This window comes from Petaurus breviceps, unplaced genomic scaffold (genome assembly GCF_028583685.1).
Source record: "Petaurus breviceps papuanus isolate PSGF00001 unplaced genomic scaffold, PetGlider_PUasm1.0 184, whole genome shotgun sequence".
Lineage (NCBI taxonomy): Eukaryota > Metazoa > Chordata > Mammalia > Diprotodontia > Petauridae > Petaurus > Petaurus breviceps.
In genome coordinates this window covers 12,529,990-12,548,524 of record NW_027185793.1, presented here as the reverse complement: position 1 = coordinate 12,548,524, position 18,535 = coordinate 12,529,990, and the positions used below count along the sequence as shown (strand labels likewise).

General features: G+C 37.7%; 1 protein-coding gene across 1 annotated transcript in view; it reads right to left on the bottom strand.

Annotated features, from left to right (window-relative positions):
- MAN2A1 (mannosidase alpha class 2A member 1) overlaps positions 1-18,535 on the bottom strand; it is a 236,724-nt gene that overhangs the window by 142,956 nt on the left and 75,233 nt on the right. Inside the window, exon 5 of the mRNA XM_069088155.1 lies at positions 2,823-2,950. Within this exon, the coding sequence (XP_068944256.1) occupies positions 2,823-2,950 (128 nt within the window). The remainder of the gene's footprint in view (positions 1-2,822; positions 2,951-18,535) is intronic.

Here is an 18,535-nt window from a genome sequence, read left to right as displayed (position 1 = left end):
TCTTCATATATTTATTTATAATATATTGATACCTGCTCATTTCTACCACGTATCACTTCCCTCTTCTTTGGGTAATCTTCAACTTGAATTCTATCAAACATCTCCAAAAGAATACTAGTATAGAAAAACTGAGACCTAGTTTCAGGGAGAAATGTGGAGTCTTTAAAAAGAGCTACAATTTCCTAAAGGGAATCTAGCATTATCTCCTTTTATTCAATTCTGGGTACATCTCCTTTAGCACTTTCAGTGTTTATCCAAAACACATACACACACACCCCACACCCAACAATATACAAACACTACGTCCCTCCAACTACTTATATTCACAACTACCAGGAATTCTTCATCCACTTAACATTTCCTTTGTGGATAAGCACTATTGTATGATTTGATCTAAAATGCTCTGTGGCTTTTCAAGGCTTGATGCAATCAGCACAAGGTTATCCTATCCACAAAACAGAACATAATAAGAACTTCATCTATATGGAATCTCTCTTCCATTTGGTATATGTGTTGGATCTCCTCATGAGTGGGGATCATTTTTGGAAACCATGTCTCTCTCTCAGTCTCTCTCTCTCGTGCCTTCGTGGATATTGTTATCAAGAACATCTTTATTCTATCCTTTAAAGAATCACAACCTTGACATATGCATTAGCAATATCTTATTCAAGGAGAATCAAGAAAAAGGCATTTTGTTCTTCCAAATCAGATTGTATTATAATCAACAAATAAAAAGTACATCTCTACGTTTTCAGTCAATAGAAAAGACTTTTATGATGGAAAAAATGTCATCTACTAAGAAATACTGAATAAGAATACCTCCCTGTTCTCTTCTAATAATCAAGAATGGCCTTGGTGTATGTGCATAATGGAAAAAGTTTAAGAAACCCTCATTTTAAAGCACAGACTTCCTCTCGTTATGGTTGGTCTTCTAATCCAACTGTTTTTCTTATCTTTTCTTCAGTGATATTTCTGCTTCATCTAAAAGTAGTAGTTCTCAGAGTGTAAATCATAGACTATGAGGGAGTCCATGGCTAAAAATTATTTTCATAAGAGTAAGATGTTATTTATCTCTCAAAAACTACTCCCTTCCTAACTACATATCTGTATATAATCAGATTTACTCATACATCTCAACCAAAATAATACATCACAATAGACTGAATGCAGAACCAGATATGAAAATCCAGCTATATCCCATTAATACCCAGACATGAAAGGGATTTGAAAAAAATATGTAAAACAATACAAACTCAGCCCACTAACTTTTATTTTGGAAATCACAGGTGTTCTTAATTGGTTACTATGAAAAGAGTTTGTCATTTTAAATGAACTAATACTTTGGAAATCACGGGTGTTCTTAATTGGTTACTATGAAAAGAGTTTGTCATTTTAAATGAACTAATACTTTATACGTTTATCTATTTTAATTTCTAATCTAGTTATAATGACAGCTATAACCCATATAAACAAAAGCTTAAGAGAAATAATAGAGACCTTAGACCAATGAGGTTGAGAATCACCAATCTAGAAGTACAATCAGGACAGTAATTTTGTTAATTCTTCAGTTGTTTTCAGCTGTGTCTGACTCTTTGTGACCCCATCGGGGTTTTCTTGGCAAAGATACTGGAGTAGTTTATCATTTCCTTCTCCAGCTCATCTTACAGATGAGGAAACTGAGGCAAACAGGGTTAAGTGACTTGCCCAGGATCACACATCTAATAAGTGTCTAAGGCCAAATTTGAACTCAAGAAAAACCTTCCTGACCCAGGTCTGGTGTTCTATCTACCATGCCAACTAGCTGCCAGGATAGTAATATTAAAAGTCAAATATGGTGGTTCCACTTTTTCAAGATCTTTTTCATATTTTTTTATCTGGTTGTCCTCTTTCACATTTCATCCTTATATGTTGTCTGGATGAATCTGCTTATTTAAATTTCTCACCAAGCTTTCTTTAAACTTTTTTTTTTACTTCTCAACATATAGGGTAATATCATTTATAATCTTGCATGATCCTGGTGTGTAAGATTTCACAAAATATTCTCAGTGTTGTTCTTGAGCATCTTCTCTTCCTTTGTTGAGTATAACAAGACTTTGCTGACTGAGAAAGTCTTTGGACTCTTGGTGTCTCCCTGTAACAATCATTTTTATCCATTAAACTTCTACATCAAATTTCATAGCTGGGAGAGAAGTTATTTCCTCCAACTTTTCTCATTTTTAACGTAAGTTGTTTTAAAACATAGAACACAAAAGAAACAAAAAGTGAATCTGAATTAAATAAATGAATGAATAAAAAAGTGTGGAATTGAACAAGAAATCAAAAACAAAATGTTTCTAATTTTACCTTCAGACTCCTTTCCATCTCAAAATCATAAGCATTTGTGTCTGTGTTTGATTTTTTTAATCTTTATTTTAAAATTACTTAGATCTGTGAGGTATTTCTTAATTATGAATTTAACTAAACAAAGCAAGTCCTATTGTTTCTATGCTTTGGGTATACTCTGTGCTATTTTCAATTTCTTCATTCTACACAACTCAACCTGAAGACCTGATGCACTAAAAATACTCTTCTAAGGGTTTTTTTGCCTTTTTTTTCTTTCTGGAGCACAACTGGGGTTAAGTGACTTGCCCAAGGTCACACTGCTAGCTTTTGTGTTAAGTGTCTGAGGCCTGATTTGAACTCAGGCCCTCCTGACTCCAGGGCTGGTTCTCTATTCACTGCGCCATCTAGCCTCCCACCTTCTAGGGATTTTAGAGATTTATAATTTTATCCATAAAAGCAATACAAAAAAGTGACAAGGAAGAAAAAAATCATGTACCTACCTAGGTTTCTTTCCAGCCATTGATGTCCTTCAATAAGTTGATCAATTAATGAAAAGTAATGTGGAGATGCTTCATCAGGCATGACCCATCCACCTGTCACAATTTCGAGCTGTCCATTTGCTATTAAACTGGAAAAAAAAAAGTTTGCATTAAAAAGTTTCAGGAGTGGGGGGTAGGGGAAGGATGAGGAGAAAATTTTCAACTCAAAATCTTGTAGAAATTAATGTTGAAAACTAAAAATAAATTGGGGGGGAAATTTCAGAAGTCAATGTTTGTACAATTTTCTTTTCAGTTGAAATAACCAATGAAAAAGAACTGATTAAGAACTTTTAATGTACTATGAACTATGAAATGGATAAAAAAAGAAAAGTAATTCTTGCTCTCAAGGACTCATCCTAATTAGGAGAAGCAATACATAAAGTTTAGCTCTACATAAAGCAGGAGATTTTTGGAAAGGCCCAGGAATCCTTAAACTACTCAGTAGTTGGATGAACATGTCAGAGCCTATAGAGAATCGAAGTAGGACTGATGCCCAGAGATCCTTAAGCGGCTGAAACAAGGCTGTACTAAGACCTGAAAGACCTTAGGAGGAAATGGCATGACAGATGAAAAGGTTATCTTGGTAGGAGATTCCATCTCTCTAGATGGAACAGAGTTAGTAAATCCTACCTCATAAACCCTGCAGAAATAAAGCAGCCCAGATGGATTCTGGGTAGCATTTAGTGGAGTAGGGTTACCTGGTAGTGGCTCAATTCGGGCCTCCTAGCCAGATTCAGGGACAGACCATGAGGCGGTGAGGGAAAGTTAAGATAGAAGGGTGTCCCAGGTCTGAAGACCAGGTCTTCTTTCTCCTGGATTTCCCTGACAGGTTTTAGGATTACTAAGAAGTGAAGGATAACAAGGATAAAGGGGAGAGGAGGAGAACAGAAGGAGAACGCTTCATGCGAAGAGCCTTGGAGCTGAGCACGTTCCTCTCGGACCATTCTCTTCTTCAGTATAAAGAGGGAGTGGGAAGCAATGAAAGGAAAAAAGTACAAGATAATGGGGGTGGAGCAATATAACAAATTAAGGATCAACAACCATGACTGGGAACAGGATAAACTGATCATTCAGACAGAAGATTGGATTAGAAAGCAGAAGTCAAAATGTTACCAATTATCATTTACAAACAACATGCCTGCCAGTTCAACTGTGTAAAAAGACTTTAACCTAGAATCTACTTTAATGAAGATGATCCAAGACAATTCTGAAGAACCCATGATGAAAAATGCAATCCACCTGCAGAGAACTGGTGAACTCAGAATGAGTTCTTCTGAAACTTCAAAAAGACTGAAGCATATGTTTAATTATCTTTTTTTATTGTATTGTTTCCTAATATGGAAATAAGTTTTCTATGACTTCACATGTATAAGCCCTATCAAATTATTTGCCTTCTCAAGGAGGTGGTAGAATAGGAAGGAGAGAATTTAAAACTCAAATTCTAAAATCTACTGTTAAAAAAATTTTACATGTAATTGAGAAAGTTTTAATAAAATAGAAATAATTTTTTTTAACCTGAATAGAGTTAAAATAAGGTCATGGAGCAAATTTATTATGCTCCTACTAAAGGCATATAAGTAATCATGATCTGAGAAAAATGAATAGGAAAAAAATAAACCACATTAAAAGAAATAAACAGGGAAATTACATTATACTTAACATACCACAGATAATGAATTAAAAGCAATACTCAAAACATTCTGTAGATTGTTTTCTAAATACTAGCATTCTAAATACTTAAAATAAATATTAAATGAGTTAGAGAGAAATAAACAGTAAAACTATAGTACAAAAGGATATCAATGCACTCATTTCAGATCTATACAAATTTAAGCAAAAAAGTTTTTAAAAGTTAGATACAATAAATCACTAAAAAGTACTGAATGGTAACAGAAGAAGAGAATTCATAAATTATGGAAGGAACCTTTACAAAACTTAGCCAAACCAACTTCTAAAATACTTGACCAAACCAACGTTTACACAAACGCAAAAAATCAGACGTGTCAACCAAATCTTTTACTAATGACAATGCATCTTTCCATAATAGTGTATTCTTTTTACTACCCCTTCACGAAATAGAGAAGTAGCCCATCTCCTTGCCAAAGTAAATCTTTCTACATGAACAACTGACCTCATTTCATGCCATCTTTTCCTGCAGATTGGCCTATCATCCTTCCTCTCATTTATATTCAATCTCTCCCTGTCTCATTGCTGTTCTCTTATTATCTACAAACATTTGTATGTTTCCCTCAATTTAAAAAAAAAAAAACCCTAACTTGACCCACCCATCCCTTCCTTAAAAAAGCCATATACAACTTCTCTCCTCTCACAGTTCTCTGAATTCCTTGGAGATTAGCTTTCAATATCACCATTCAGCTTAAATAGCTCTTTCCAAAATTACTAATGACTTCTTAATCGCCAAATCTAATGGCCTTTTCTCAATCTTCATCCTTCTTGACCTCTCTGCAGCCTGACACTGTCAATCTCTTCCCCTACATACTTTGTTCTAAGCTTTCATGATACTGCTCTATCCTGGTTCTACTCCTAATACTCATACCATGCCTTCTTGCCGCCTTCTATTGACTATTCATCCAGATCATGCTTATTAACTGTCTCCCAAGGCTCTAACTTGACCCTTCTAATATTGTGTTTGGTGATTTAATCAGCTCCGGTAGGTTAAATTATTATCTCTATGCAGATGATTCTCAAAGCTATTTGTCCAGTTATAAATTCCCTGAGTTTGTCTTTCCTTGTTCACTTGAAAACAGTGGAATACAGAAGTGTGTGTATACACATACATATACATATAGATAGAAATATGGATATATGACGTAAAGATCTCTTCTCTTACTATTAGTAAACACAATTGTCATTTATCCCATTCAAACTACTTAAATGAATTTATTTCACGAGGTTTTTTTCTTCTCATCTATTTTTGCATAGTGAAGATTCTGCTCTTAGCAAGAATATTTTCAAAGTCCCCTACTCTATTAAAGACACTTTTTAAAAAATAAATGATTATATTTGAAAAAGCAAAATAAGTTATTCTAGATTGCAGACCTATTCCTCCTGCTTTTTTAGCAAGTCTTATTTGGAGATTTTCATTCTTTCTACTAAAATATAATATGATGTGATGCCTGCTGGCTATGGTAGCTTTCTATTTAATTTGTTTTCTCTCTTTTCTTCCTGGCTGCTTCCTGCTTTGACCAGGAAGCTATGGATTTAGATTAAGACTTTCAAAGGGTATATTCAAATTTGGAGATTCATTCAGGGAGTAACAACTGTAAATTCTATTGACATTTTGCCTTCTACTTCATTCCATCCTATCTCCTCCAACAGATTCCCCAATCTATAATCCTCATTCTATGACTTATTTTCAATCTCTGCCTACAAATTTGATCATGTCTCCCCTTTCCTGAAAAACTCACTTAATACTTCCATTCTCAGTGGTGGACCAAGAGGGAGGAGAAAAAACAGGACCTCCATGCAGCTCTGGCTTCCAGCATCCCCAACACATGTAAAAAGAAAATTACTCTAAGATTGTAGAGCTACAGAACTAAGTGACAGAGAGTGACAAATCTTCCGCTGAAGGTAGTCCAGCAGGTCAACAGGAAAGGTCGATTGCACCTAGCTGGGAATCACGTGAAATCCCACATGAGCAGCGTAGTTCCAGTCCCAGAATGGCCCCAAACAGCAGTGGCGAGAATAGACTTCAGGAGAGTGAATCACCAGCATCTGTGGTGGTGTCCAGACTTCTCAACCCACAAACACCAAAAAGTAAAAGGTCAGTGCAGAACTCTGTTGGAACTGTTGGAGAAGAGTGTGGTACAACTCCTGCCCCCTGTCAAGAAGGGGGAGACTGTTCCATGGCTGCCTACAGAAATCCTGGCCTTCAGATCTTGGGGGACCAAGCCATCATTCAGAGGGAAAAGGCTCTTGCTTTAACCTGCTTGGATCTGGATCACAGGTAATTGGGTGGTGGTCCTCAGATAGGTAGCCACTGTGCCAGAGCTTGTGGGGGCTGCAGAAAGGGCACCCTCCTAATAGCTCCGGTAGGTGCGAAAACCCCAGTGATTTGGGACAATGCTCTCTCCATTCTCGAAGCAGAGTTCTGCTACCATGGCAAAGAGCTCACAAGCCAAGTAACTGGCTGGCAATATGAGCAAGCAGAGGAAGCACAAAGAGACCACGGAACCATTTTGAGGGGACAAAAAGGATCAAGGCATGGAGCAGGAGGAAGACAGTGAAGTCAGAACTCCTGCATAAAAAGCCTCCAAGAAAAATATGAATAGGTTACAGGTCATGGAGGAATTCAATAAGGATTTTGAAAATCAAGTAAGAGAAGTGGAGGAAAAACTGGAAGAGAAATGAGAATGATGCAAGAAAATCATGAAAATCAAGTCAACAGCCTGCTAAAGGACACACAAAAAAATACTGAAGAAAATAACACCTTAAAAAATACACTGACCCAAATGGCAAAAGAGGCCCCAAAAAGCTAATGAGGAAAAGAATGCCTTAAAAACCTGAATATTGGGGGCTACTAGGTAGCGCAGTAAATAGAGCACCAGCCCTGGAGTCAGGAGGACCTCAGTTCAAATTAGGCATCAGACACTTAACATAAAAACTAGCTGTGTGGGAGCCAAAATGGCGGAGTAGAAGCACAACCTTCCCACAGCTCCGGAGTCCACCTTCCCCAATCCACATAAAAAGGGGACTCTAAACAAACTCTGGAGCTGCAGAATCCACAAAATGACACAGAGAAGCTAACCTCCCCCAGAAGACAGACCTGCAGGCCAGCAGGAATCCAGCTCAGAGCTCTGGGAGCCAAGACCAGACCCGAGCTGAGCACAGCCCCACACCAAGGCTTTAGCCACAGGGCGGGCCTGACCAGCCGCTGGCCAGAGGGACTCCAGATCAGCAGCAGCGGTGGTGGCAGTTTCCAGATTTATCAACACAAAGATGCGAAGTTCAAAGTGAGAGGCCAGTGCAGTCTGGACTTTGGGACCAATAAGTGGGAGTGCATGGCTTTTACCCCTGGGGCAAGAAGCCACTGAGATGCCAGCACAGCCAGCCAGTGCCACGTGGCAGCTTCAGCTCCTGGCCTGCAGAGTGTAGGGGGACCAAGCACCAGTCTGAGGGGTAATCGCTCTTGCTTTAACCTGCTTGGATCTGGATTGCAGTCTAGGGTTGAGGTCCTGGGGTATGTGTCCAGCTTGCCAGAGCATGTGGAGACCTCAAAGAGGGCACCCATCTAGTACCTCCGGCAGCTAAGAAAACCCCAGCGTTTGGGACAAAAGCTCCCCTGTCTGGTGGCAGAGTCATACTGTGGCAAAAAGCCCAAAAGTCAAGTAATTGAGTAGCAACATGAGCAGGCAAATGAAACAAAGCAGACAGAAGATTCCAACAATACATTCCTATTTTGGGGACAAAAAGGAGCAAAGCATGGAACAGGAGGAAAACAGTGAAGTCAGAACTCCTGCACGAAAAGCTTCAAAGGAAAATATAAGCTGGTTACAGGCCATAGAGGACCTTAAGAAGCAGATAAGAGAAGTGGAGGAAAAATTGGGAAGAGAAATGAGAACAATGCAAGAAAATTATGAAATGAGAGTCAACAGCCTGACTGAGGAAAATCATACCTTAAAAAACAGACTGACTCAAATGGCAAAGGAGGCTCCAAAAGGCAATGAGGAGAAGGATGCCTTAAAAAGCCAAATTTGCCAGATGGAAAAAGAATCTCAAAAGCTCAATGAGGAGAATCGTTGCTTCAGAATTAGAGTGGAGCAAAGGGAAACTAATGACTTGATGAGAAATCAAGATGCTGTTAAACAGATCCAAACAAATGAAAGAATAGAAGGCAATGTGAAATATCTCATGGGAAAAACCACTGACCTGGAAAATAGATCCAGGAGAGATCATTTAAAAATTATTGGACTACCTGAAAGCCATGACCAAAGCAAGAACCTAGAAATCATCCTCCAGGAAGTTCTCAAAGAAAACTGCCCTGATGTTTTAGAACCAGAGGGCAAAATAGAGGTTGAAAGAATCCACCGATCACCTCCTGAAAAACATCCCCAAAAGAAAACTCCTAGGAATATTATAGCCAGGTTCTGGAATTCCCAGATTAAGGAGAGAATATTACAAGAGCCAGGAAGAAACAATTTGAACATTGTGGAAACACAATCAGGATAACCCAGGATCTGGCAGCTTCTACACTGAGGGATCGAAGGGCTTAGAATATGATATTCCGGAGGTCAAAGGAACTGGGATTAAAACCAAGAGTCACCTACCCAGCAAAACTGAGTATCATGTTTCAGGGGAAAATATGGTCATTCAGTGGAATAGAGGACTTTCAAGCATTCTTGATGAAAAAACCAGACTTGAATAGAAAATTTGACATTCAGATACAAGAAGCAAGAGAAGCATGAGAAGGTAAACAGGGAAAAGAAATCATAAGGAACTTATCCAAGTTGAACTATTAACATTTCTACATGGAAAAACAATAATTGTAACTCATGAAACTTTTCTCAGTAGTTGAAAGGAATAGAAATATATATATATATATGTCTATATATGAGGGTATATGGGCATATGAATACATATGTAAATGTGTGTATATATGTTTACAGGTATACCTAGATAGAGGGCACAGGACCAATTTAACAGGAAGGGATGACACTTAAAAGGTGAAATTAAGAGGTGAGAGAGGAATATAATGAGAGGAGATGGGGAGAGACAGATTGGAGTAAACTATCTCATACAGAAGAGGCAAGGGAAAATGGTTACAATGGAGGGGAAGAATAGGAAGGCAAAAGGGAATGGGTCAACCTTATTCCCATTGAATCTAGCTTGAGGAGGTAGTGAAATACACACTAAATAGGGTATCTCACCCTCCAGGAGAATGGGGGGGGAAGGGGATGAGCGGGGGGATAATAGAAGGGAGGGCAGGCTGGTGGGGAGGGAAGTTGGAAGCACCCACTTTTGAAAAGGGATGGGATCAAAGTAGAGAATAGAACAAGTGGGAGGTAGGATAGGAGGGAGGGAAATATAGTCAGTCTTTTACAATATATCTACTATGTTATTGTTTTGAATTAGCCACACATGTACAACCTATACTGAACTGCTTATCTTCCCAGTAAGGGTGAGTGACAAGGAAGGAAGAGAATGAATCTGGAATTGAAAGTTTTAAAATCAAATATTCAAATATATGTGTGTGTGTATACTATTATTAATACCATCTTACATGTAATTGGGAAATAGGATGTGCAGGCACTGAGGCATAGAGATCCACCCGGAAAAGTCGAAAGGGGTATGGGAGAAAATATGGGAGAGAGCAGACTGGAGGAGGGAATATCCTGTGGGATTGCTATTTTGGGGCGGTGGGTGGGGGAAAAACGGGGAGAAAATTTATAACTCAAAATCTGGAGAAAACGAATGATGTAAATCAGAAGTTAATAAAGCATTAAAAAAAAAAAAAACCTAGCTGTGTGACCTTGGGCAAGTCACTTAACCCCAATTTTCCTCCAAAAATAAAGGCAAAATAAAAACCCAACTATCCCAAATGGAAAAGGATTTTCAAAAATTCACTGAAGAGAATAATTCCTTCAAAACTGGATTGAAGCTAATGACTTCATAATAAAGATGCTGTTAAACAGATCCAAACAAATGAAAGAATAGAAAGCAATGTGAAATATCTCATTGTAAAAACCACTGACCTGGAAAATAGATCCAGGAGAGATGATTTAAAAATTATTGGACTACCTGAAAGCCTTGATCAAAAAAAGAACCTAGAAATCATCCTCCAAGAAATTCTCAAGGAAAATTGCCCTGATGTTTTAGAACCAGAGGGCAAAATAGAGGTTGAAAGAATCCACTGATCACCTCCTGAAAAAGACCCCAAAAAGAAAACTCAAGAAAACTCCTAGAAATATCATAGCGAGGTTCTGGAATTCCCAGATCAAGGAGAAAATGTTACAAACATCCAGGAAGAAACAATTTTAATATTGTGGAAGCACAATCAGGATAACACAGGATCTGGCAACTTCTACACTGACGGATCAAGTGGCTTGGAATATGATATTCTGGAAGTCAAAGGAGCTAGGACTAACACCACAAATCACCTACCCAGCAAATCTGAGTATCATGTTTCAGGGGAAATATGGTAATTTAGTGGAATAGAGGATTTTCAAGCATTCTTGATGAAAAAACCAGCATTGAACAGAAAATTTGACATTCAGATACAAGAAGCAAGAAAATCATGAGAAGGTAAACAGGGAAAAGAAATCATAAGGAGCTCATCACAGTTGAACTACTTACATTCCTGCATGGAAAAATGATAATTGTAAATTAACAAAACTTTTCTCACCATGAGAATCATTGAAGAGAATATAAATATATATATGTATATATTTTTGTGCACACACATACATACATGTATATGTCTATAAATGAGGATATATGGGAGTATAAATACATATGTGAATATGTGTGCATGTATACAGGTATACATAGAGGGTTCAGGACTAGTTGAATAGGAAGGTGAAATTAAGAGGTGAGAGATGAATATAATGAGAGATGGGGAGAGACAGAATGGGGTAAACTATTTCATATAAAAGAGGCAAGAGAAAATTGTTACAATGCAGGGGAAGAACAGGAAGGCAAAAGGGAATGAGTCAACCTTATTCTCAATGAATTTGGCTTAGGAAGGGAATGGCATACACACTAAATAGAGTATCTCACCCTACAGGAGAGTAAGGGGGAAAGGGATGAGAAGGGGGATGATGGAAGGGAGGGCAGCCTGGGGCGGGGGGGAGTTGGAAGCACCCCCTTATGAAAAGGGATAGGATCAAAGTAGAGAATAGAACAAGTGGGAGGTGGGATGGGATGGAGGAAAACATAGTCAGTCTTTCACAATATATCCACTATGGAAATGTTTTGCATAGCTACACATGTACAACCTATATTGAATTGCTTTTTTTTTCCCAGTGACGGGGGAGGTAGAGAAATAATCTGGAACTCAAAGGTGTAAAATCAAATGTTTAAAAAATATATCATCATCATTATTATTATTATTTTACATGTAACTGGGAAATAAGATAAACAGTCACTGGGGCATAGAGATCCACCATGCCCTACTAGAAAGTCGGAGGGGGGATGGATGAAGATATAGGAAAGAGCAGATTGGGGGAAGGGGTATTCAGTGGGATCATTGTTTTGGGGAATAGTAGGGGGAAAATGGGGAGAAAATTTGTAATTCAAAATCTTGTGGAAATGAATGATGTAAACTAAAAAAAAAATTATTTTTTTTTAAAAGGAATATGATGTTCCAGGGGTCAAAGAAGCTAGGATTGGAACCAGGAGTCACCTACCCAGCAAAACTGAGTACAGTCCTTCAGGGAAGGAACCAAAGCTGAGCAGAAAATTTGACTTTCAGATACAAGAAGCAAAAGAGGCATGGGAAGATAAACAGGAAGGAGAAATCATGGGGAATTAATTAAGGTTGAACTGTTTATATTCCTACATGGAAAGATAATAATTGTAACTCCTGAGACTTTTCTCAATGGGGGGACAATTGAAGGGAATATGTGTGTGTGTAGTATATATACATATATGTATGTATAGGAGGGTCTATGTGTACATAAATATATGAGTGTGTGCCTATGTATGTACATGGTTACATAGAGGGCACTGGCTGAGATGAGTGTGAAGGGATGAAATCTAGAAAAGTGAAATTAAGAAGTGAGAGAGGACTGTCCTGGCAGAGGGAGAATGGGAGAGATAGATTAGTGTAAGTTATCTCATATAAAAGAGGCAAGAAAAAACCATTACAATGGAGGGGAAGAGCAGGAAGGTGAAAGGGAATGGGACATTACTCTCATTGAGTTTGGCTCGAGGAGGGAATAACATACACACTCAATTGGGTATCTTATCCTACAGGAAAATGGGGGGATTAAGGGGGAGGGGGTGAGAGAAGGGAGGGAAGATTTGGGGAGAGGGTGGTTAGAAGCAAACCCTTTTGAAAAGGGACAGGGTCAAAGGAGAAAACAGAATAAGTGGGGGCAGGGTAGGATGGAGGGAATTATAGTCTTTCACAATATAACTACTATGGAAATATTTTGAAACATGTAGAACCTATAGTGAATTGCTTATCTTCGCAGTGGGGGGTGGGTGAGGGAGGGAAGAAGGGAAAAAAATTATGGAACTCAAGAGTTTTAAAAACAAATGTTTAAAAAAAATGCTTTATTACATGCAACTGGGAAATAAGATATACAGGCACCGAGGTACAGAAATCCAGTTTCCCCTACTAGAAAGTTGAGGGGGGGAGGGGTTAGGGAGAATATAAGAGAGAACTGATTGGGGGAAGGGGTATTCAATAGATTTACTATTTTGGGGTGGGGGTAGGGTAAAGATGGGGAGAAAAATTTGTAACTCAAAATCTTGTGAAAATGAATGTTGAAGACTAAAAATAAATAAATTGGGAAAAAAATTTAAAAAATACTTCCATTCTCAATTACTATCACCTCTTCTGCCTTTTGTAGCTAAATTCCTCAAAAATGTAATTTGTAAAAAGTGTCTCCAAAGTTCTCTCTTCTCAAGTTCTTCTTAACCCCTTACAATCAGGCTTCAATTGTTTATTGTTACACAAAACTCCTCATGTCAAAGTTACTAATGATCTCATAGTTGAGAAATCCAACAGGCTTTTCTCAATCTTCATTTGCCTTGACCTTTCTGCAGTCTTTGACACTGGCTGATTTTCAGTGTCAAACTCCTTCACGTGTCTTCATATTTTCAGGATATCACATTCTCCTGATTTTCTTTGGACCCTTCTTTGGATCATGCCCTGTGATCACTATATATTGCAAGGTTATGTCCTAAGCTATCTTCTCATCTCCTTCCATACTACTTCATTTGTTCATCTCTTCAGACCCCATGGAATTAATTACAACCTCTATGCTGATGGTCCTGAAATCTCCTTTATCCTGCCCCAAACTCTCTAACGATTAAACTTATATCTCCAATTGTTTCAAAGACTAGGCTCCTAGTCCAAGAGAAATCATAACCTCAATATGTCCAAAACAGAATTTAATTTTTCAAACTTTTAAATTTAAATCTTGTTTATTACACTGTTTCCCTGCCTCACTCCCTCCCCAAACTGCACTAGAAAAGGCTACCATTTAATAAACAGATCTATGCATACAACAAATACACATATGTAAAACCATACTGTAACATACACCATTTGACACAGACTGAGAAATATATGTAAAACCATGCTATGCATACTTCTATGTATTGATTCTCTCAAGATGGATAGCATTTTCTTTCATGGGTCCTTTGATTTGTGAATTTAGAATATGAAGAATAACTTACTCATTTCTAGTTATTCTTCAAACAATACTGCAGTTACTATATACAGTGTTCTCTTGGTTCTGCTCATTTCACTTTTCATTATTCCATATAAGTCTTTCCATGTTTTTCTAAAATCAACCAGCTCATTATTTCTTATGGCACAGTAGTATTCCATAACAATTATATGCCACAAATTTAGCCATTCCCCAATTGAGGGGCATCCCCTCAATTTTCAGTTCTTTGTCATCACAAAGAGAATTGCTCTAAATATTTTTAGGACATCTAGGTTCTTTTCCTTTTACCCTGATCACCTTGGGTAACAGACCTAATAGTGGTATTGCTACATCAAAGGGTATACACAGTTTTTTAACTCTTTGGGAATAAAATTCCAGACAGATCTCTGAAATGTTTGGACCAGTTCAAAGTTCCACCAACAATATATTAGTGTGTGGAATGACTTGCAGTAAAGTTTCCCCATTCTGAATATCATATATACATTCTTATTACTTCCTTTTATTTTGTAACTAAGTTCAGTATTGTTTCCCCCTATATATATGTGTGTAAGTCATTGTGTGTTTCAAGGTAATGTAAGAGCTATTAAGTAGTAATACAATTGATTGGATTAACTATATTGAGACCAAATTAGAGGTGTTTTTAATTTGGGGAAAGAAATGGTAGTGTGAGAGGTAACAAAGGGTTAAGTTTCTACAGAACTGAAAGAATTGCTGAAATGAGACTAATGATAAAAAGCACCAGACTTCCCAGCCTTGGGAAGAAGTCCCCAGTTCCCAAAGAACTCCTAGATAATACTAAAATGAAATAATATAGAATAGAAGGAGCTGGCGGCAGTAGGTGAATTTGACCAATCAGGAAACAGACAGTGGACTTGGGGCACTCAGGCCCAGATAAGGATGTATCTAGGTTAGACTGAAGGGGGGGGTTCAGTATTCTGAGGTTGTACTGCGCTTGCATAATGGACCTAATGTATTATGTATATTATCTAACAAAATTAGAGCCTCATTAGTAATAATTAGGTTAATGTTTGGGAGGGGCGTGTAACTTTTGCTTATTTAACCCAGTTTCTGCTTTTGTACCTCGGCCTCCTCTCACTGGATATTTTCCAGTGACTGGACCGCCCGCTTCTCCAGAGATTCTAATAAAACTTTCTACCTTCGCTTTGAGGTGTCCAAGTAGTCAATTTGGGTTAGGGTCTTCGTATCCCATACATTAGTGTCCCAATGTTTCCACATTTCCTCCAATATCTGGCATTTCTCCATCTATCATTTTAGCCAATCTGATATCTCAAAGTTGTTTAATTTGTAATTCTCTAATCAATAATGACAACATTTTTTCAGATGATTATATATAGCTTTGATTTCTTCACTGAAAAACTGCCATCAATTCAAAAAAATTATTCATAATGACCAGGTTGAATTTGTACCAAAAATGAAAAGACGATTCAACCTTTTAAAAAGGAAAAACATCATAGGGAGCATTGCTGGAAAAATTAGTTTTAAAATCACTTATTATGTGAACAGCTACATTAAAACCCTTTGACTCAATACAGTATTTATGTTAAAAATCTCCAAAAATCAGAGGAATACATAAACTTTTACTTAATATAAGTAGCCTTCAACTAAAACCAAGAACAAGGAATCTAAATACAAGGGGGAAAAATGGAGGGAAATATACAGTTAATGAAAATAACAGAATGTGAATGGACTGAACTCACCCTTAAAACAAAAGTAGACAGCAGAATGAATCAGAAAAATCACAATTCAACAGTATGTTGTTTACAACAAACTCAGACAAGACAGAAGGAAAAACCAATCAAATTAAGAAAGAGAAGCAGGAAACTAAATTTTCTGAAAAGGTACCATAGGCAAAAGGTACCAATTACCCTAAGTAATATCAGGACTAAATATATATGCACCAAATAGCAGAACATTCACATTTTTAAAGGAAAAGCTAAATCGGTTTCATGAGGAAATAGACGGCAAAATCACACTACCCGGGGACCTCAACTTTCCCATCTCAGGACTAGAAAAAAAAATCTAACCATAAAATAAATAAGCAAGAAATTAAGAAGATGAATAGGATTTTAGAAAAGTTAATTACTAAGGGGATTAGCTCTGGAAAGCTTGGATTCAGTCAAAGGGCCACACCTGAGGACCTAGAGTGCCACATGTGGCCTTGAGGCTACAGGTTCCCCACCTCATTATATTCTCTCGCCCCCATAACTCAGATGGGAAACTTGAGCTATTGTGACTTCTTCTTTGCCCTCCATCCCACATCCAATCATTTTTTCCTGTCTTCTGGGGTCTTGTAAAGCCAAGCTTGAGCAGCTTTCCAGAAGAATGCTACTGTGAACAGCTTTCCAAAGTTCTGATTACACAGTATAGTGAACACTATTTATTCAATAACAAATCAGATCAAAACATTCACAGAAATCAAGGCACAGCATTCACAATGTTACAACTTATCACAGAAAATCAAAATATGGCATTCATAAGAGCTTATCAATAAAATGGCCACATAGTTTCCACCAGAGTGGTCACAAAGTTTTGAACAAAGAATCATTTAGTAACTCAATCATTCAATCATCACTAAGGAGGTTTGCCTCCTTAATGGACACAAAGTACAATGGTCAAAGTTCTCCACTAATGGGGCACACTAGGTTACAAATCAATTACTATTTAGTCATCATTCACTATTCAATCATCAGAAAATACACAAGCCCTTCACCCCTTGAAGTCACTAGTAAATTATAATTTCTCAGTCAACACACAATATCCAAGTAAAGTCTTCTTTCAGCTTGACTCAGGGTGATCTCTCAGATTCCCTGGATCCCCTTCCATGGTCCCAGGTCCTACCTGTTTTCACCAAACTGTCACCTGAGTTCAAAGGCAGACAGCACCCAAGTCCTTGTCCAGCTCTCCAAGCACTTCCTGTTCCACACTAAAGCTCACAGCATCCAGTCCACCTTAAATCCTTCACAGTCACTGTTCCCAGGAAGTAAAGGCTTAACAAAGCCACAAACAGGTTCATACAAAGTACCAGCATAACATTAATACTTCTTCAGTCTTTCGGCAGCTCCAGCTGGCCCTCAGACTCAGCAGTTTCAGCGGGTTCCCAGAATCAAAATCACTTTATCCAAGTTCTCCAAATCAAAATTATTCTCTCCAGCCTGAGGGGGCCTTTCCTTTTCAGCCTCCCCAGCGGCAGCAGCTTTGACTCCAAGAAGATCTGACTTTCCTAGCCAGGGTCTTTCCTTATATACAGTATTGCTCTTCCCTATTCAGCCCCTTCCTGTTCTGTCAGCAACAGGGGGATCGAACCCTCTGTTTCTTTAACAAAGGCTTGATTAATTACTAAGTGCTAAGTATCTGTTACCTTTGCCAATACAAAGGGATCAAATTACATTACTATTACAGCTCTTCCTTGGAAATGGCTCTCACATCTTTTGCTTTTTACTGCCACCAAAGTTGAGACCCTGACTTTCCCCAAGCTTGAATCAAAACCAATACTACCTATTTTCTTTCATCTCTATCTTTCTTGACCACTATTACCAGGTAAATCTTCCTAAGAAACACCTTTAGTCTTCCTCTCTCAAAACCTCCACTGCTACCTAGTGAATAACTAATTATAATAAATAATACTGCTCTACCAAACAAGATTTTGCTTAAGCAGCTCAGGAATTTTTTGCAGAGCAGATTTCAAAAGACGTGAAAATCATTCAAAATACATTCACTTTCATAAAAACCTTCAACCCATAAAGTCTCTGCTTTAAAAAAAAAAGTTGGCCAAGACTAACAAATTAAGGTTAACTCCACATGATGTTCTGACCACTTTGCAAATGACATTTGAGTTGAGACCTCTCAGATCTATAAAATGATATAAAAAGTTGCCAAATGTCTAGCCCATAATGATCTTTTAGAATTAATGAGAGTGGGTCATTTGGATCTAAATTTTTTTTTTTTTGGTCCCTGAACCAATTTCTATTTTCATTACATTACAATTAGTAAAAAGACTACTTCTGCCTTTCTACATTTGTCTGTAACTATCCCCTACCTCAATTTTTGTAATACATTTTACAATTTTTATTAAAGTTCCACAAGGTAGAATAATGTGTATATTCTTTTGCTGTCTCCCCTAAAAGATTCCACGTGTATTTTACCTCTGATTTCTTCAGCAATTTGTTCAGCTCCTTATTTCCTTTTTTATCTTTCTGGTAGAATTATTCAAAATAACAAAGGGATACTGGAGTTTCCTGTCACTATTGAATTACAATCTATGGCTTCCTGAAGCCCTGATAATATTTCTTCTAT